This window comes from Melanerpes formicivorus, unplaced genomic scaffold (assembly GCF_026170545.1).
Source record: "Melanerpes formicivorus ecotype bairdi unplaced genomic scaffold, bMelFor1.0.p_v2 SCAF_18, whole genome shotgun sequence".
NCBI lineage: Eukaryota > Metazoa > Chordata > Aves > Piciformes > Picidae > Melanerpes > Melanerpes formicivorus.
Window position 1 is genome coordinate 3,363,583 of NW_027142370.1, and position 19,433 is coordinate 3,383,015.

Below are 19,433 nucleotides of genomic sequence, written 5' to 3' on the forward strand. Positions count from 1 at the left end.
CCCTCAGCACTGCATCTGCATGGCTTTGAAACCCCTCCAGGGATAGGACCTCCACCAGTGGCCTGGGCAGCCTGGGCCAGGCCTCAACAACCCTTCTGGAGAAAAAGGTTGTTCCTCATGTCCAACCTAAACCTACCCTGGTGCAGGTTGAGGCTATTTTCTCTCCATCCTTGGGAGAAGAGACCAACCCCCACTTGGCTCCCAACAGCCTTCCAGGGAGTTGTAGAGAGGCAGAAGGTCTCCCCTCAGCCTCCTCTTCCCCTTCCACTCACAGAAAGAAAGGCAGAGCTGGAGGCAGTAGTGAAGAGTTTGGGCCCTGGTTTTGTAGCAGGGTTCAATAAACATAAATCCCTTCAAGCAGTGGGATCTTCAGGATCAGGATCCTCTCATGGACACCTGAGGAAGTCATCTGGAAGTGTGAAGAAGCCAGTGAAAACAAGTGGCTCTGCCAAGGCTTCCAAGAAAGATGAAGCTGCTTTGCCTGAGTCAAGTTCTTCATCTCCTAAAGCTGATGAGGTGCCTGAAGACAAAGAACCAAAAGATGGTGAGGAAGACTCAGCTACTGGAACTGCTGGACCTAATGCCCCTTCTTACAACAGGGTGAGTTTCTTCAGGCTGCTTGCCCTCTGGGATTGTAACCATCTCATTGTACAGCAAAGGTTTTCTAAGAGAGGGGAAGCAGAGCCTCTCTGCTGCCTTCCAGCAGGAAGAAATGCCCATTAAATTTGGGTCCCTGTTCTGCTGGGCACTTCCTTGTTTCATACAAGGAGTGCTGAGCTCTCTGTGGAGGAGCTTATCATAGTATCAGTCAGGGTTGGAAGGGACCACAAGGATCATCCAGTTCCAACCCCCCTGCCATGGGCAGGGACACCCCACACTAGATCAGCCTGGCCAGAGCCTCATCCAGCCTGGGCTTAAACACCTCCAGGGACTGGGCCCCAACCACCTCCCTGGACAACCCATTCCAGGGCTTCACCACTCTCATGGGGAAGAACTTCCTCCTCCTCTCCAGCCTGAATCTCCCCACCTCCAGCTTCATTCCATTCCCCCTAGTCCTAGCACTGCCTGAGATCCTGAGCAGTCCCTCCCCAGCCTTCCTGTAGCCCCCTTCAGATACTGGAAGGCCACAACGAGGTCACCTGGGAGCCTTCTCTTCTGCAGACTGAACAGCCCCAACTCCTTCAGTCTCTTCTCACAGGAGAGGTGCTCCAGCCCTCTGCTCATCCTCCTGGCCCTTTTCTGGACACCTTCCAGCCCCTCCAGATCCCTCTTGTCATAGGGGCTCCAGAACTGGAGGCAGTACTCCAGGTGGGGTCTCCCCAGAGCTGAGCAGAGGGGGAGGATCACCTCCCTTGCCCTGCTGGCCACACTTCTCCTGCTGCAGCCCAGGAGCTGATTGGCTTTGTGGGCTGCAAGTGCACACTGAGAGCTCCTGGTGAGCTTCTCCTCCCCCAGCACCCCCAAGTCTCTCTCCTCCTGGCTGCTTTCCAGCCAGTCCCTGCCCAGCCTGGATTTGTGCCTGGGATTGCCTCCACCCAGCTGCAGGACCCTGCCCTTGGTCTTGTTGAACCTCATGTGGTTGGCTTGTGCCCACCTCTCCAGCCTGTCCAGGTCCCTCTGGATGGATCCCTTCCCTTTAGCTGTCTGCTGCACCACACAGCTTGGTGTCATCAGCAAACCTCACGTGAAATGTGCATGTGAAAGTGAAACATACAGGTAACAAGTGTCCATTTTGCCCTGTCAGCCAAAAGAATGAAGCCCAGAAGTGGAACACTGTGGCAAGAAGGCTTCTGAGCCAGTAATGATTTGTTTTTACTGCAGGCCCTTTTGGTTTCCCTCCCTTCTTGCTGGTCCAGCCTTGAAAATGTCTTGCTTTTTGTTCTTCCATTGCCAGCTGTTGAGGAAGGAGCTGCTGAGTTGTGGGACAGTCCTTCAGATATCTGATTTGCCAGATGATGGCTTCTCAGACCAAGATATCAGGAAGATTGTCCAGCCTTTTGGCAAAGTCAGTGACATCATCGTGCTGCGCTCCAGGAATGAGGTATGCTTGCCCTCAGGGGCACAGAGAGGGAGCAACAATGGCAGGTGAAGTGCTGGGCTCCTCAGCTAAGGCTTCCTAAAGCAGGGTCACCCACAGCAGGTTGTGCAGGATCACAATGTCTCCACATGGGTTTGGAATCTCTGCAGAGAAGGAGACTCCCCAGTCTCTCTGGGCAGCCTGCTCCAGGGCTCCAGCACCCTCACAGCAAAGAGGTTTTTCTATTGTGCTCCATGTGGACTCTCCTGGGTTCCAGTTTGTGCTCATTGTCCCTTGTCCTGGGTTCCAGTTTGTGCCCATTGTCCCTTGTCCTGGGTTCCAGTTTGTGCCCATTGTCCCTAGTCCTGTCACTGAAGAGTTTGGCACCATTCTCCTGCCCCCTATCCTTTAGCCTCAGCATTGAGAAGATCTTTCATGCTGCTCTCCTGCAGGCTAAAGAGCCCCAGGGCTCTCAGCCTTTCCTCCTCACAGAGCTGCTTCAGGCCCCTCAGCAGCTTTGGGGCCTTCACTGGACTCCTCAGTAGTTCCCTGTCTCTCTTGAACTGGGGAGCCCAGAACTGGACCCAGTACTCCAGATGTGTCCTTGCTGTGGCAGAGCAGAGGGAGAGGAAGACCTGCCGTGACCTGCTGGCCACACTCAGTGCACACCAGGAGACCTTTGGTCTTGACCACAAGAGCACGTTGCTGGCTCATGGTGAACTTTGTTGCCCACCAGCACTCTCAGGTCCTCCTCTGCAGAGCTGCCTCCCAGCAGCTCCACCTCTTACCTGTGCTGGTGCAGGAGGTTGTTCCTCCCCATGGCCAGGACCCTACACCTGCCCTTGACGACCTTCATGAGGCTCCCCTCTGCCCAACTCTGCAGCCTGCCCAGGGCTCACTGAATGGCAGCCGAGCTTGATGTGGTGTCAGTCACTCCTCCCAGGTCTGTACCAGCAGCAGCAACCTTTGTGTGTTCCAGGCCTTCCTGGAGATGAACTACAAGGAGGCTGTGATAGCAGCCGTGAAGTACGGCGAGATGACGCCGGTGCTGGTCAACGGCAGGAGGGTGAAAATCAGCGTGGCTGAGAAGCCAAAGGCTCCTCCTGGCAAGGTGAGCAGTGGGAGACTTTGGGTCTAGCTTGGTCCTCTGCTCCAAACCCTGCTCTGCTCCAGAAGACAGCAGCTGTATCACACTATCACTAAGGTTGGAAGAGACCTTGAGGATCATCGAGTCCAAGCTGTCACCACAGACCTCATGTCTAGACCATGGCACCAAGTGCCACATCCAGTCCCCTCTTGAACACCTCCAGGGATGGGGACTCCACCACCTCCCTGGGCAGCACATTCCAGTGGCTAACAACTCTCTTAGTGAAGAACTTTCTCCTCACCTCCAGCCTAAACTTCCCCTGGCACAGCTTGAGACTGTGTCCTCTTGTTCTGGTGCTGGGTGCCTGGGAGAAGAGACCACCCCCTTCCTGTCTACAACCACCTTTCAGGTAGTTGTAGACAGCAATGAGGTCACCCCTGAGCCTCCTCTTCTCCAGGCTAAACAGCCCCAGCTCCCTCAGCCTCTCCTCACAGGGCTGTGCTCAAGGCCTCTCCCCAGCCTTGTTGCCCTTCTCTGGACACCTTCAAGTGTTTTGATGCCCTTCCTAAACTGAGGGGCCCAGAACTGGACACAGGACTCAAGGTGTGGCCTAACCAATGCAGAGTCCAGGGGCACAATGACTTCCTGCTCCTGCTGGCCACACTATTCCTAATGCAGGCCAGGATGCCACCTGGGCACACTGCTGGCTCATGTTTAGGCAGCTGTCAATCAGCACCCCCAGGTCCCTCTCTGTTTGGGAGCTGTCCAGCCACGCTGACCCCAGCCTGTAGTAGCTACTCTGCCATTTCTGTTTCGTGAAGAGCCAGCTCAAAGTGAGTCTGAATCTGCACATCCTCACTGCAGTGCTCCGCTCTGCTTTGCTATTTGTGCCTAGTGCCAGGTGAAACACTGGAATATTAATGCAGCCAATAGAGATAATGCTGCACTTGATACAGAGGTACACAGGCTTGGATACAACTGTGCAGTACAGTGTCCTCTTTCTGCCCATTTCAGGCCAAAACAAGCATCAAGAAAAAGACTCAGCCTGTGAAGAAGGTTTTGCCGAGCACCAAGTAAGTGCTGCCCTCCCATCCCTCTCTCTGATAGCCCCTGCAAACCAGATGGGCTCAGATCTGTTTGGGTTTTATTGAGTTGGAGGCTTTGTTAGCTGGTTTGGATGTTAATCAGTTGTATTTGAAGGTGGCTTCTGTCTTCTCCTTCTTTTTCCCCTCAACGTACTTGTCGTAGGAAAGATCAGAACACCACCACGAAGAGAGCCAAGTCCAGCACAGGTAGAGTTCTGGGTGTCTTTTAACAGTTCTTAACCTTCTCTCTCTGCTCCACTGCTGCTTTTTTGTCATGGTCCTCCAAAGGTCACCTATTCCAACCCCTTCTGCAGTCCCCAGGCACGCCCTCAACAAGGTAGAATCAACCAGGTTGGAAAAGACCTTTGAGATCAAGTCCAACCTCTCACCCAACACCATCTGATCAACCAAACCATGGCACCAAGGGCCTCATCCAGGCTCTTCCTAAACACCTCCAGGGATGGTGACTCCACCACCTCCCTGGGCAGCACATTCCAATGGCCAATCTCTCTTGCTGGGAAGAATTTCTTCTTAACATCTGGTCTGACCCTCTCCTGGCACAGCTTGAGACTGTCCAGCCTCACCTTGAATATCTCCAAGGATGGGACATGGTTCATGCCTGTGCAGCTTCTCCATTGCCAGTTGTGAAATGTTCTGGCAAGATCTCCCCTCCATCAGCCTTTGGCTTCCAGCAGACATCAGGGGGTTCAGGAGTACCTCCCAGAGGAGAGGAGCTCAGCAGGAGCCCTCAGACACCTCTAAGCTACAAACCTGCAGTGGAGAAGCCTCCTCTGCCCCCTGAGGAGCACCAGGAGGTGCTCTCCATGCAGTTCTTTGTAGCCTTCTGCTGGCTTTGGTTGTAAGGAACACAAATAGGGCCTCAAATGAGAAGTGAGCAGAGCTGATCCTGGCCAAAGCTGAGGAGGCACAATCTGTAAACCATTTTTAGACCTGTTGAGCCTCACTTTTATGCCAGTGCTTCTCTTAGTAGTGGCTCAAAACAAGTTCAGGGAGCTGTGAGGTGATGTCTGCTTTGTGCTTGCAAACAGCAGCCTTTTCATGCTACCCACTCACACTCCCTTTAAATAGACCCACCAAGGCCAACCCTCAGGTGGCAGTGAGACCCCCACCCTCACCTGTGCTTCACCTCTGTCCTTGTTAAGTGTTTGCCTCAGCTCTTGGAAGTTTTGCCACCAGAATCCTCCCCAAATTCCCCAAAGCTGCTCCACCTCCTGACTCTCATTCCCTAGTTGGAATTAAGTTAAGGGTTAGGGTTTGGGTGGTGCTGTGCTGCTGGTTTGGTTTTGCTGCTGCTGTTGCATCAGTTGAGTTTCTGCAGATTGAAACTGTCTCTGTCTGCCTTTTCATATCCTTTGTGAGTAACATAAGGAGCAAACCTTGCTGCTGGCACTCATTTTGGGATGTTTCCTGTAGGTAAAAAGGAGAAGACTAAGAAACCAGCAAGTAGCAAAGCCAAGGAGTCTTCAAACCCTGAAGGTAAGACTGAGGAGGGCTGTGAGTCCCAATGAGCAGCTGCTTTTACCAGCCCTCTGTTCCCTCTCTCCAGAGCAGGCCTTTCACCACAGACACAGGCTTGTCTTGCCAGGCTTTTCCTGTTCAGTTTCCTGCCTGCTTTTAACAAGGCTTAGGACTTGGATAGGAGACCCCTGAGTGTCTGGCAGTGAAATGTGGAGTGTAGCTCATTCAATCAGTTAATTCCACCCAGTGAAATGAGAAAATGCCTTTTTTTTCCCCTCCCCCTGCTCTTACCAACAAAACCTTTAGATGAAGACCCTCAGATCTCCACCAGAGCTGCAGTGGAAGGTGAGAAAACGACCCAGGCAGAGCCACAGAACATTCCAGACAAGGATGGAGTCCCAGAGCCTGTGGAGGCAGCAGAGGTGACCAACCCTGCCCCTCTGCTAGGTAATCCTGCTGTGATGCTGCCATTTGTAAGTTACCCTCCCTGGTGCTGTGTGAAGTCTGAAATTGTCTTCTGGGATCGATTTGTTCTGCAGAGAAACCTCCACAGATGCCTCAGGTGGCAGCCTCAGACTTGGATGAGTTGAAGGAGGCTTTAGTTGATCAAGGTAAATGGCTGCCTAGCACTGTTGTCTCATTCCTCTGCTGCTGGGAACAAGGTGAGGATGCTTTTGAGCCAGGATGCTGGAGTGGCAGAAGAGCAGAGAGGAGAACTGAGTGGAATCAAGTCACTGACTGGAGATTGTGATCCTGGGCAACCTGCCCTGGGTGGCCTTGCTTTAGCAGAGGGGCTGCACTGGCTGATCCCCAGGGGTCCTTTCCTGCTCCACCATGCTGGGATTTGGGGGTTGTGGGATTATTCAGTGGCCAAGCTCTCCCTGGCAGCCTGGAGAAGAGAAGGCCCTGGGAAGACCTTAGAGCAGCCTTCAGTGTCTGAAGGGGGCCTAGAAGGAAGCTGGGAAGGGGCTTTTTCCCAAGGGCTGGTAGTGACAGGAGGAGAGGGAAGGGATTGAAGCTTGAGGAGGGCAGATTTAGATTGGAGATTGGGAAGAAATTCTTTGCAGTGAGGGTGGGGAGAGCCTGGCACAGGCTGCCCAGGGAGGCTGTGGCTGCCCAGGGAGGCTGTGGCTGCCTCCTGCCTGTGTTCAAGGCCAGGTTGGATGAGGCTTTGAGCAACCTGTGCTGGTGGCAGGTGTCCCTGCCTGTGGCAGGGGTTTGGAACTGGATGATCTTTAAGGTGCCTTCCAACCCAAAGCATTCCATGGATCTCTGAGGGTGAGTGCTTGCTACTCCAGGGGTGGGGATGAAGTTTTGATCCCCACCTAAAGCTGTTCCCTTTGGAAGCATTTGCCTAACTCCAGCTGTCTCCTTTGCTGCTGTGAGCTAAAGGAAGGGACATGCCACTGTTCACAATGGCAGTGGTGACAGAAAGTGACAAAGAGCTTCTTAGAGCTCCCCAGGCTTGAGAGGTCTCTGCTGAAGTGCTGAATGCTTCCCCCTCCTTCCTAGAAGCGACGGTGACAACCACAGAGAGTGAAGAGGCCACAGAGCCAGCCAGCAAGGTCAGTGTGCAGGGGCTTGAACCTGGAGAGCTCTGCCCTTGGTGCCTTTTGGTTTGCTGCCTGAAAGCTTCCAGCTGAAATCCCCAGCCTCTTAATTCCCTGTGAGAAGCAAGCAATGGTTTCTTTCCCCCTCCCTTTGTGTGATTTGGTAGACATCTGCCCCTCTCATTCTGCTTTTCCCATGTCTTTCCTGAGAGCTTGGTTACTCCAAAAGCTCTTTCACACTCTGGTCATCTCTCTTGCCCTCCAGTGAGTTCCTCTCTTTGGATGCAGTGGGGCATGTTGTGGGTGGTGTAGTCATGGGTTCAGTCTTTGATGCATTAACGTGGGGGGTGTGCTGGATTTGCTTTTAGCTGTAGGTAAGGCCACAATCAGGCAGTAGCTTGTGGGATTGGTTGATAGCTGATTGATGATGAGCCAGTGTATGCCCAGGTGGCCAGGAGGGCCAACAGCATCCTGGCCTGGCTTAGCAAGAGTGAGGCCAGCAGGAGCAGGGCAGGGATTGTGCCTCTGTACTGGGCACTGGTGAGGCTGCACCTCCAACACTGGGTTCAGTTTTGCCTCCTCCCTCCAAGAGGGAGATTGAGGTGCTGGAGCATGTCCAAAGAAGGGTGATGAAGCTGGATCTAGAGCACAAGTCTCGAGGAGCAGCTGAGGGAGCTGGGATTGTTCAGCCTGGAGAAAAGGAGGCTGAGGTTGGAACCAGGTGGGGGTTGGTTTCATCTCCCAAGGAACAAGTGACAGGACAAGAGAAAACAGCCTCAAGTTGTGCCAGGGGAGATTTAGGTTGGACATGAGGAACAATTTCTTCCCCAAAAGGGTTGTCAGTGCCTGGCCCAGCCTGCCCAGAGCAGTGATGGAGTTCCCATCCCTGGAGGGGTTTCACAGCCATGGAGCTGTGGTGCTGAGGGCCATGGCTCAGTGGTGACCTGGCAGTGCTGGGTTCAAGGTTGGACTCCATGATCTTAAAGGTCTCTCCCAACCCAAGTGCTGCTGTTGCTCTGTGATTAAGGTGATTACATGGTAGGTCTTTAACTCTCTTCTCTAATTATGTTTGATGTACTTTGCTGCCAAGGCCTAAACATCTTGCAGTGATGTTTTGGGGTCACTGCAGCAGCTCCAACAGGCTGGTGAGGAAGTGCTTTTCTGTAGCACAATAGATGCTCCTTTCTGTAGCTAACAGCCTCTGTGGGGTGGAAATGAGGAGCACCAGTGACACTGACTCTTGCTTGCTCACAGGAACTGGATGATGTCTGTGTGGTCCTTGTTTCAAACCTCCCTGAGAAAGGCTACTCTGTGGAGGAAGTTTCCAACCTGGCAAAGCCCTTTGGGGGCCTGAGGGATGTGCTGATTTTGTCATCTCATAAAAAGGTATTTGCTTGGTGTTTATACCTAGAGAAAAGCAGCAAGTGGGACTGTGTGGTGTGGCAGTGGAGTGCTCCATCAGTGGAGCATCTGTCTGGGAGGAAAGACTGAGAGCCCTGGGGCTGTTGAGCCTCCCCTGTCCCTCTGTGGCAAGAAGAGTATCTGAAACATCACTACTGCTGGAATGTGCTGCCCAGGGAGGTGGTGGAGTCACCATCCCTGGAGGTGCTCAAGAGGGGACTGGATGTGGCACTTGGTGCCATGGTTTAGTAGTCATGAGGTCTCGGGTGACAGGTTGGACTTGATGATCTCTCAGGTCTTTTCCAGCCAGAGGGGATCTGATCAGTGCTGATCAATAGCTAAAAGGTGGTGTGGCAAGAATCTGGGACCAGGCTCTCTTCAGTGGTTGCCAGGGCAGTGGGCACAAACTGGGAGCCAGGAAGGTCCTTGTGAACATGAGGAGAAAGCTCTTTGCTGTCAGGGTGCTGGAGGCCTGCAGCAGGCTGCCCAGAGAAGCTGTGGAGTCTCCTTCTGTGGAGAGATTCCAAACCCTCCTGGACATTGTGATCCTGGGCAGCCTGCTCTGGGTGACTCTGCTTTAGCAGGGGGATTGGACTAGGTGATCTTCAGAGATCCTTTCCCCCCCGTCAGTGTGGTGGCTTCAGGGAAGCCTTGCTGTGAGATGCTTTTGCTGAGTGACAGTTTTAACCTGGGGCTGTTTGCTCTCTTCTGCAAGGCTTATCTTGAGATAAACAGAAAATCTGCTGACTCCATGGTCAAGTTTTACAGCTGCTTCCCAAGGTCCCTGGGTGGAAACCAGCTCTGCATCAGCATGGTGCCTCAGCTCACCACTGTCAAGGATGAAGTAAGTGATAAAACACGTGTGGGAACGCTCCAGTGCAGAGCAGGACCTGCTCTTCCAGCTGCCTGTTGTCCACCACCTGCAGTGTGAATGCTGAGGGTTTATCCTCTTGGAGACTTGATTCTGGTGGTTGCCTTTTTAGCTCTTGGTGTTCTGATCTGAGCTCCTGAACAAAGCAGAAGCTGGGCAGTGGCTGTGGGGCAGTGGCTGTGGGGCAGTGGCTGTGTCAACACTGCTGCTGCTGCTGCAGCTGGAGTCCTCCACTTCAACTCCTTAACATCTCTCTTGTTTTTCTTTTCAAGGAAGCAATATTTACTGCTCTCATTAAAGATTCTGACCCTAAGGTAAGTTGCTTGCAGCCATTCCTCCAGTTGCTAGCAAAATAGACATTAAATGGGGTCAGCAGCCTTCACCCTGAGATAGCAGGGGATGGAGTTGTGCTCTCAGCTTGCTCCTGAATGGAGTGCTGCTCAGGAGAGCAAGGGAGTAGGAGTCAGTGTTGCTGTCCTTGTTTAGCTGCCCAATGCCTGAAATGCAAGGAATGAAACATTTAATAGGAGTCCTTGGAGACCTTTCTCTTCTGTGAGGAGTTGTTTCTCTTCCAACAACAAGCTGCTGACCCCTGTAGCTGGGAGAGAACACAGTGTGTGTGCCTCAGCAGCTGGAATTCAGCAGCTCATCTCTTCTTGGCTGGCTTTTTGTTGGGGTGGGTTTTTTTTACCTCCAGCACACCCTCTGGCCTGATTTCTGATGTGAATCTGCAACTGTGGTGCTGGGCTGTGTGTGGATGCTTTGGCTCAAGTAGGATCTGAGGGACAGGAGAGCTTTCTGGGGGGGGGGCTTTACCAAGCTGAGTGGCTGCAGAAGTGTGTTAAGAGAGTTAAACCCAAGTTCTGTCCTCAATCTTCAGGTGGATACTGCAGCTGTCCATAACAGATTTGTGCATCTTGGGAACCTGCCAGATGATGGCTACAGAGAGCTGGAAGCAGTTTGTGTGGGACTCAGGTTTGGCAAAGTGGACAATTATGTTGTCCTGAAGAACAAAAACAAGGCAAGTGAGCTTCCCAGCACCCAGCAGGCTCTGCTCGTGGCAGAGCAGAGCTTCTCCTCCCTTCCTGAATGATTGAGGGCAGTGGGGAAGTCAGATGCCACCCAACCAAGCCATGCTTTTGGCTCTCTCTGGTGTGAGCAGCACAGTGAAGCTTCCCAAGTGGCTGGGGGAGTTAGTAAGCTTGGGGAGGGAGGGAGGGAAGGAGGGAGGGAGGTGAGGTCACATTTACTGGGAAGCTTGGGGAGGAGAGAAATGGTTTTGCTCTGAGCAGTGAAAATGTCAGAGGTGCTGCAATTGCTTTGTGCTTTGGGACACTTCAGAGTGGTGTGACCTGGGTTTCAGTTGTTACAAATCCAGTTGGTTTTCTTTCTTTTTTGTATGTATTTTTGCTCCTAACCCTGCTGGAAAGCAGTTCTGTGGGGAAGGACCTGAGAGTGCTGGTGCACTGCCAAGTTCCCTGAGAGCCAGCAGTGTGCCCTCATGGCCAGTGTGACCCTGGGGTGCATTAAGAATGTGATCAGGTTGAGGCAGGTTCTCCTCCCCCTCTGCTCAGCCCTAGGGAGGCCACAGCTGGAGTCCTGGGTCCAGTTCTGGGCTCCTCAGTTCAAGAGAGACAGGGAACTGCTGGAGAGAGTCCAGCAGAGGCTGTGCTGGAGGGGTCTGGAACTTCTCTGTGAGGAAGAAAGGCTGAGGGCCCTGGGGGATCAGTGCTGATCAACAGCTGAACAGTTCCCTGAGCAGTGACTTGACTCTTGGGCTTCTCTCCTTCCAGGCAATTCTGCAGCTGGACAGTGCCAAGTCAGCCAGGTCCATGTACAGCTTTCTGCAGCAGTACCCTTACAACATGGGTGACCACACACTGACCTGTACCTTGTCACCCAGTGCAGAGACTGCTGAGGTGAGGCTTCAGCCTTCTGTTTCAGTGATGCCTTCAGTCCCTTGTTGGACAAGCAGCCCCCTCCTGGGAGGAGCAGCTCCTGCTGACACTGTATTTTGCTGCTCCTGGGGATGAGAGGGAAATTGTGCAGCACCCTGGAGCCAGACTGCCTTGGTGGCTGGCCACAAGTGATGTGCCTAGGGCTCAGTTCTGGGGCCAGTTCTGTTTAATGTCTTCATCAATGACCTGGATGAGGGGATTGAGCCACCAGTCAGTGTGCAGATGACAGCAGGCTGGGTGGAGTGTGGATCTACTGGACAGCTGAGAGGGATTTGACCAGGGTGGATTGCTGGGATGAGGTCAGTGGGATGAGGTTCAGCAAAGCCATGGGCTGGGTCACAACAAGCCCAGGAATGCTCCAGGCCTGGGGCAGAGTCCCTGGAAATCTGCCTGACAGAAAAGCACCTGGGGGGTGTTGGCTTACAGCAGCTGATAATGAGTCACACTGTGTGCCCACCTGCCCACAAAGGCCAGTGCCATCCTGGCCTGGATCAGCAGTTGGGTGGCCAGCAGGATCAGGGCAGGAATTTCCCCCCTCTACTCAGCACTGCTGAGGCCGCACCTTGAGTCCTGCCTTCAGTTCTGGGTCCCTCACTCCAAGAAGGACATTGAGGTGCTGGAGTGTGTCCAGAGAGAGGCAGTGAAGCTGCTGAAGGGTCTGGAGCACAAATCTTGTGAGCAGCAGCCCTTGGGCTGTCTGCATCTTCTTACTGTCCCTGGCAAAGCTGTGCTGCTGTTGTGTGTCATGCAGCTGAGCCTTGCAGCCCTTAGCATCCCCTCCAGCAGAGGAGAAGGTGCACTGAACATCCCTCTCCCCAAAACACCTCACAGAGCAAAGCTAGTTCTGCTCAAAACCAGGAGGGGAGGAAGCAAGCAGTGGTGTGCTGCATCTCCTGGGCTTCCCCTGCAGTCAAATCTCTTCCACTGCTCTTGGCTTTGATTTGCCATGGGATCCATGCTCCCTGGAGAGCAGCTGCAGAGCTTTCTAGTGCCTTTTGGGTGATCCAGCTGAAGGTGAGTCTGTGGTGTTGGTGATGAGCCAAGGGATGGATCCTGAGCCTTGCTGTTCTGCCTTTCAGGCTGAAGTTGTGAAAAAGGAAGTGAAGAAGGAGGAGGCAAGCCAAGGAAGGTATGAGAGCCTCGTAGGGAAGGCCTTTTTCTCTCTGTCTCTGTTCCTGGAATGCATGGCTGAGGGTAAGCAGGCTGCTGGGCCTCCTCTGCCTCAGCCCACTGAGCAGCCCCACTCTGAGATCCACCCCTGCCTGCTGCCCCCTCTCCTGGGCTGCTGGGTGTTCTGTGTGTGCAGGGCATCATCCTGTCTGCTGCTGCAGAGCTGTGATGTCTCTCATTTCTTGGATGCTTGGGGCTTGCAGAGGGCCTGAAACCCTCTGTCCTGTGTAGTTTGAGTTCTTGTTGGTTTTGGGTTGGTTCTTTTCACTGGGGCCTGGCAAGTGTCTTTGGATTGTTCATGTTGGTAGAGACTTCATTTTCCCTCCCCTGTTGTACCCAACCAAGGAGTGATCTCTTCCCATCCTCCTGCAGCTCTCTCCTCTGTCAGAGCACTTTGCTTCTGTTCCCTGCTGCTGAAGGAAATAAACTGAAACCTGCTTGTTTCCACTTCCTTCACTCCATGCTGTGTTCCAGGCCCCTGCACTGATGGGAGGCCCAAACTGACTACCTGCACATGGGGGAGGGTTTGCTTTGGGCTGTCTCAGACTGCCTTGCAGACCTTGCTTGCAGTAGCATTTTCTGGCTGGGGAGGAATTATGTGCTGGGTGTAGAGCTTTGATTGTGTGGTCTTTGGGATAGATCATGGTAAGAATTCTTGGTGACAGACATGACTGGCAGCACCTTCTGGGGCTCCAGGCCCTATTTCTGGATTGATTTGGTTAAAAGAAGCCAAACAAAACTGTGTTGCAGTGACCCTGAACTGCCACTGCCAGGACCACAAACTGTTAGTGTGGCTCCAACCCCTCCTTCTTGCCTAAGTCAAGTGAATCACTCCTAGCTTCATAGAGTCAGTAAGGTTGGAGCTCATCAAGCCCAACCTGTCACCCAACACCTCCTGACAACTAAACCCTGGCTCCAAGTGCCACATCCAAGCCCCTCTTGAACACCTCCAGGGATGGGGACTCCATCACCTCCCTGCACAGCACATCCTAAGGGCCAAGCTCTCGTGCTGGGAAGAACTTTCTCCCCACTCCAGCCTAAACTTCCCCTGGCACAGCTTGAGACTGTGTCCTCTTGTTCTGGTGCAGGGTGCCTGGGAGAAGAGACCAACCCCCTCCTGGCTACAGCCTCCCTTCAGGGAGTTGTAGAGAGCAAGAAGGTCTCCCCTGAGCCTCCTCTTCTGTGCCTGCCTTGCATCAGCACACCTCACTCTGGGGAGCTGAGCTCGCAGGGCCCATCTCCAGTGGGTGCTACCTCGAGGTGGCTGCTCAGTGGTGCAGTGTAGGAGTGCTGCTGAGGTGGGTTGGACAGAAGCATAAAGCTGCCTGCTTCCATGTTTTGTAACCCTTTCAACTCTGCCAGGCTGAGATTTCCCACTGCTAGGCACTAATGCCTCAGGCCCCCCCTGCCCCCAGCGCCGGTGTCGGGAGGCTTCTGCTAACTGTAGAGTTCTCCACATGGTTTCATTTCTTCTGTGCTTTCTTTAAATGCATTTAGCTCTGGCTTGAAAAACTATCCAGAGGGATCAGGAGTGGTGCAAGCAGCAGCTGCTCATCCTCCAGCAGAGGCCAGTGTGGCAAAGAAAGGAGCTGTTCCCATCTCTCCTGTCAAAGACGAGCTGTTGGCAGCACAGGCAGAGCCCTCCAAGTCCCATCTGGAAGGAGCAGTGAGGGAGTCTGCTGCCAGACCAGCAGAAGCATCTCTGGAGAAGGTGGATGCTGGAGTTGAAGCCCTGGTGGCATCTCTCAGATCTGCTGCTAGTGAATCATCTGAAGTGAAGTCAGAAGAGAAGTTGCGGCCCCCTTGCAGCCTGGAGAGAGGAGAGGCGCTCAGAGAGAGAGTCGAACCGGAGCCGCGCGAGTCCGCCGCCGGACCGGCGTCCGAGAAGGAGGTTCAAGGGGAAGCTGGAGGGTTGGCTGCTTCTGCCACTGAGCCACCAGAACTGTCCAGTGTGGTGGGCAAGGCTGAAGGTGTGCTGCCAGACTGTGCTGTGAAGCTGGCCGTGGGGGCAGCGACAGGGACCGTCCCTGCGGCGCTGCCGCCTCGCCCTGGGGCGGCGGTAGTGCAGATGCTGTCCTCTGGCGTCACACAACCGACCAACAGGTTGGATGCTCCTGCCACGAGTCCTCGTCCTGATGCTGTGAAAGCTGGACAAGAGGTGGCTCTGATGCCAACAGTGGAGAGCAGACCTAGGGTGGCCATGGAAAAGAGACTGGGTGGAACTGGAAAGATGAAGCCAGAAGACTTTGTGTTTGCGGTCAGAAGAGCTGCAGAGGAGAACCCTGAACACCTTTTGCACAGGACTGGGGCAGAGACAGAGAAGCAGTTTGGAAAGCTTGTGGCCAGGTTTGGGGCTGCTGCTGAAAGTGCTGCAAATGCTGTTGGTGAGGACAATGAGGGAAGCTTAAGCAAAGCCTTTCAGAGTGAAGGAGCAGGCCCAGCAAAACCCAGCGAGGCCTCCAGAGCGGTTGTGTTCAGCTCCTCTTTCTCTGGCAAAGAATCTTCCACTGTTGATAAAACCATCTTAAAGGCAGTGGTGTCTCTTGTGGATATCTCCAAGTCATGGATTCCAGTACAGAGGAATGAGCACTTCCTGTATAAAGGAGGGGAGCAGAACTCTCCCCCAAAAGCTGAGAGCCAAGGCCCAGCAGGGATGGAGAGGAAAACGACATGGAAAGAGGAGGATGCCCTCCGAGCCGGCAGCAGCCTCTCCAGCCTGGGGGACGGCAGCAGCAGATGGAGAGCCAGCAGATGCTTTCTGCTTCATGGGAGGGGAGGCAATTGGAGGAATTCAGCTCAGCAAGAGAGGGACTCCCGAGTGGAATCTAGGGCTAGTTCCAAACAGTTTCACGAGGGGGAGAGTAGAGCACCCAGCATGAAGAGAGACAGCGGCGGCGCTAAGGTGAGGAGTGCAGGACGGGCTGCGCGGTGTGCCTGGGCAGGAGCTGCCTCCAGGCTCCTCCCAGGTGCTCAGCAGCCTCTGTTCCCCTTCCCTTTGTCACAAATCCACCCAGCTGCTGTGGGCTTTCCTGTTCTTGGATTAGCTCTGACTGGGAATTCCAAAGCTCTCTGTCCTTTCCTGAGCCTGATACTTGCTTGGTCAAGTCCTGCACAGACACGCTGCAGAGAGGCTGCTCAGCAAGGTGTCGCCTGGGACTTGTGCCTGGAGACTCTCTGCCTGGACTCTCCTGCTGGTGGCTTAGTCCTGTCCTTGCCAAACTGGCATCAGAAGCAGCACAAAAAACCCCAAACAGAAAAAATAGCTGAATTTGGCTGTTGCTTTGAAGCTGATGGACAGGTTGGTTGGCTTACTTGATTTCATGGGAGCTTGTGTTCTGATTTTGCAGGCTTCTGCTGCTGACAGCATGAAAGCTTCGAAAAGCAGCACTAGCAGCAGTGCAAAACAAAAGGAGGTAAGGATCTGACCCCAGGTGAGCTTCAGGGCAGGTTGTCTGCAGAGTATTTGTGTGTGTGTGTGCTCTGAGACCCTTCAGGGGAGGGTTTGTGCCACAAGTGAACACTAAACTCCTCAGAGTGTGTGTGTGTGTGCTCTGAGACCCTTCAGGGGAGGGTTTGTGCCACAGATGAACACTAAACTCCTCAGAGTGTGTGTGTGTGTGTGTGTGCTCTGAGACCCTTCAGGGGAGGGTTTGTGTCATAAGTGAGCACTAAACTCCTCAGAGTGTGTGTGTGTGTGCTCTGAGACCCTTTGGGGAGGGTTTGTGCCACAGGTGAACACTAAACTCCTCAGAGTGTGTGTGTGTGTGTGCTCTGAGACCCTTCAGGGGAGGGTTTGTGCCACAGGTGAGCACTAAACTCCTCAGAGTGTGTGTGTGTGTGTGCTCTGAGACCCTTCAGGGGAGGGTTTGTGCCACAGGTGAGGCTGACCCTTTGTTGCACTGCCCTTTCCCCTCTCCCCAGGAGGAAGAGCTGTTCCCATTCAACCTGGACGAGTTTGTCACGGTGGACGAGGTGGTGGAGGAGACGGAGTCTCCGGTGCGGACGCGCCGCAACCCCCCGCGGGGGAAGCGGAAAGCTGCGGCGAAAGCCAACTCCTCTGCTGAGCCCAGCTCCAAGAGGAGGAAAAGGAAGAGCTCCTTGGCCCACGCCGCGGCCAACAAGCTGCCCTTCGTCACCTTGGATGAGATTGGGGAGGAGGAGGAGGTGGCTGCCCAGCTGATGGAGGTGGCTCACCTGGAGGCGCTGGGGGACTCGCAGGGGCTGCTGGTGGTGGACGAGGTGCTGGAGGAGGAGGAGCTGCCGCTGGAAGCGGGGAGGGACCCGCCGCCGCTGCTGCCCTGGGACGAGGCGCCGGGGCAGCCGGAGCTCAGCTCGCAGCAGGACCTCCCCAGGGCGGCCTTTGAGGAGCAGGATTTGAAGGCTGAGCCCTTGGTGACTGTAGATGAGATTGGTGAAGTGGAGGAGCTGCCTCTGAACGAGCCCGCGGGCCTGAGCATCGAGGATGTGCTGAAGCAGAAGGAGGAGGAGGAGAAAGTGGTTGCTGAGGACAGTGCCTCCTCCCAGGTGCCTGATGATCCTAGTGCTTTGGTGACAGTGGATGAAATCCAGGAGGACAATGAAGACAACCCTCTGGTGACCTTGGATGAAGACAATGAGGATGAGGATGACTTCCTGGACGATTTCAACCGCCTGAAGGAGGAGCTGAACTTTGTTACGGTCGATGAAGTTGGAGAGGAGGATGAGGAAGAGGAAAACACTTGCCCAGGGAAAAATCTCAGTGAGGATGGAGACAAAGACACTGCTCCCCTTGCAGCACCAGGAGGAGAGGTGGTTGCTCCCATTGCAGCACCAGGGGAAGAGGTGGCTGCTCCTCTTGCAGGACCAGCTGAGGATGAGGTTGCTGCTGCTGTTGCAGGACCAGAAGAAACTGAAACTCCAGGAGCTGTGAGTGCAGAAGAAACAGTGGTGACCTCAAAGCCAGAAGGTAAGGAGCCTCTCATGGCTTTGAGGGAAGAGGGAGACAGTAAGGTTCTTGTAACCTGTGCTTGAGATCCTTGCAGCAACCAGCGGAAGCAGCAGGCTGGAGGGGGATGTGCACAGAGTCACAGAATGGTCTGGGTTGGAAGGGACCTCTCAAGTCCAACATCCTTGGCTTGAACAGGAGCACACTGCATTGGGTTAGGAACTGGCTGGAGGCTGAGCCCAGAGAGTGGTGGTGAATGGTGCCACAGCCAGCTGGCAGCCAGGCACCAGTGGTGTGCCCCAGGGATCAGTGCTGGGCCCTGTGCTGTTTAACATCTTCATTGATAATCTGGATGAGGGCATTGAGTCCATCAGCAGTAAGTTTGCAGATGACACCAAGCTGGGGGCAGGAGTTGATCTGCTGGAGGGTAGAGAGGCTCTGCAGAGGGACCTGGACAGGCTGGACAGATGGGCAGAGGCCAAGGGCAGGAGATTGAACACATCCAAGTGCCAGGTGCTGCACATTGCCCACAGCAACCCCAGGCAGTGCTACAGGCTGGGGTCAGAGTGGCTGAGAGCAGCCAGGCAGAGAGGGACCTGGGGGTGCTGGTTGATGGTAGGCTGAACATGAGCCTGCAGTGTGCCCAGGCAGCCAGGAGGGCCAATGGCATCCTGGCCTGCATCAGGAACAGTGTGGCCAGCAGGAGCAGGGAGGTCATTCTGCCCCTGTACACTGCACTGGTTAGGCCACACCTTGAGTCCTGTGTCCAGTTCTGGGCCCCTCAGGTTAGGAAGGAGGTTGAGATGCTGGAAGGTGTCCAGAGAAGGGCAAGGAGGCTGGGGAGGGGCTTGGAACACAGCCCTGTGAGGAGAGGCTGAGGGAGCTGGGGCTGCTTAGCCTGGAGAAGAGGAGACTCAGGGGAGACCTTATTGCTCTCTACAACTCCCTGAAGGGAGGTTGTAGCCAGGCAGAGGTTGGTCTCTTCTCCCAGGCAGCCAGCACCAGAACAAGAGGACACAGTCTCAGGCTGCGCCAGGGGAGGTTCAGGCTGGAGGTCAGGAGGAAGTTCTACACAGAGAGAGTGATTGCCCATTGGAGTGGGCTGCCTGGGGAGGTGGTGGAGTCACCATCACTGGAGGTGTTCAGGAGGAGACTTGATGGGGTGCTTGGTGCCATGGGTTAGTTGATTAGGTGGTGTTGGATGATAGGTTGGACACAATGATCTTGAAGGTCTCTTCCAACCTGGTCTATTCTATTCTGTTCTATCCTCTGCAGTAGGCAGAGGCATCCTCAGCTAGGTCAGGCTGCCCTCTTCTGCTGCTGCAGCTTTCTTTTGGTGTCAAACTAAGTGACAGCTTGATGTGGCTAAAAGAGGGGAGAAGAGTTTCTTCTCTTGCCTCTAAAGCCAGGCCTGGGGAGCTGCTTCACACTGCACATCCCCTGGCCTGCAGTCCCAGGGCCAAACAGCTGCCCTGTTTGAATGCCAGGTGCAGAGGTGGAACAGCTTTCAGGCTGGATCTGGAGGGAAGAGTGGGGAAGAACAGCAGCAGCCTGGAGTTACCAAAGGGTTAAGGAAGTCTAATGCTGAGCCAAGCAGGGACAGCTATATATAACTGACACAAGAGAAGAGTTCCAGGCCTGGCCCACAGGTGGGTGGAGGCTCTGTGTGATGACTCCTCCAGTCCTGAGTTCTCTGTCTCTGCAGCTCAGCACTGACACAGCAGCTTTTGTTCCAGCATGGTGGAAAAGCTCTGCTTCCAGCCCCTGCTGGCAGCTGAGCACTGCAGCTATGGAGGAGCTGCTGAAGCAGCAGAGGTCTGCCTTAAAACACAGGGCTTTGAGCTTTGCTTTCTGTAAACACTGGGAAAGGGATTAGTGAGCTGTACACAGA

At 54.2% G+C, this 19,433-nt stretch overlaps 1 protein-coding gene across 4 annotated transcripts in view; it reads left to right on the plus strand.

Annotated features, from left to right (window-relative positions):
- The window catches only part of ZNF638 (zinc finger protein 638), a 37,775-nt gene that overhangs the window by 14,217 nt on the left and 4,125 nt on the right, over positions 1-19,433 (plus strand). For 3 of the 4 annotated variants that reach the window (XM_068149401.1, XM_068149404.1, XM_068149405.1), the window contains exons 5-22: positions 359-600; positions 1,895-2,041; positions 2,997-3,128; positions 4,119-4,177; positions 4,353-4,396; positions 5,624-5,686; positions 5,975-6,115; positions 6,208-6,279; positions 7,181-7,233; positions 8,473-8,604; positions 9,335-9,463; positions 9,763-9,804; positions 10,371-10,511; positions 11,284-11,409; positions 12,528-12,577; positions 14,116-15,520; positions 15,966-16,031; positions 16,540-17,563. In XM_068149401.1, coding sequence (XP_068005502.1) covers positions 359-600; positions 1,895-2,041; positions 2,997-3,128; positions 4,119-4,177; positions 4,353-4,396; positions 5,624-5,686; positions 5,975-6,115; positions 6,208-6,279; positions 7,181-7,233; positions 8,473-8,604; positions 9,335-9,463; positions 9,763-9,804; positions 10,371-10,511; positions 11,284-11,409; positions 12,528-12,577; positions 14,116-15,520; positions 15,966-16,031; positions 16,540-17,563 — 4,068 coding nt within the window. The remainder of the gene's footprint in view (positions 1-358; positions 601-1,894; positions 2,042-2,996; positions 3,129-4,118; positions 4,178-4,352; positions 4,397-5,623; positions 5,687-5,974; positions 6,116-6,207; positions 6,280-7,180; positions 7,234-8,472; positions 8,605-9,334; positions 9,464-9,762; positions 9,805-10,370; positions 10,512-11,283; positions 11,410-12,527; positions 12,578-14,115; positions 15,521-15,965; positions 16,032-16,539; positions 17,564-19,433) is intronic. The other variant, XM_068149403.1, reaches the window with a different exon arrangement.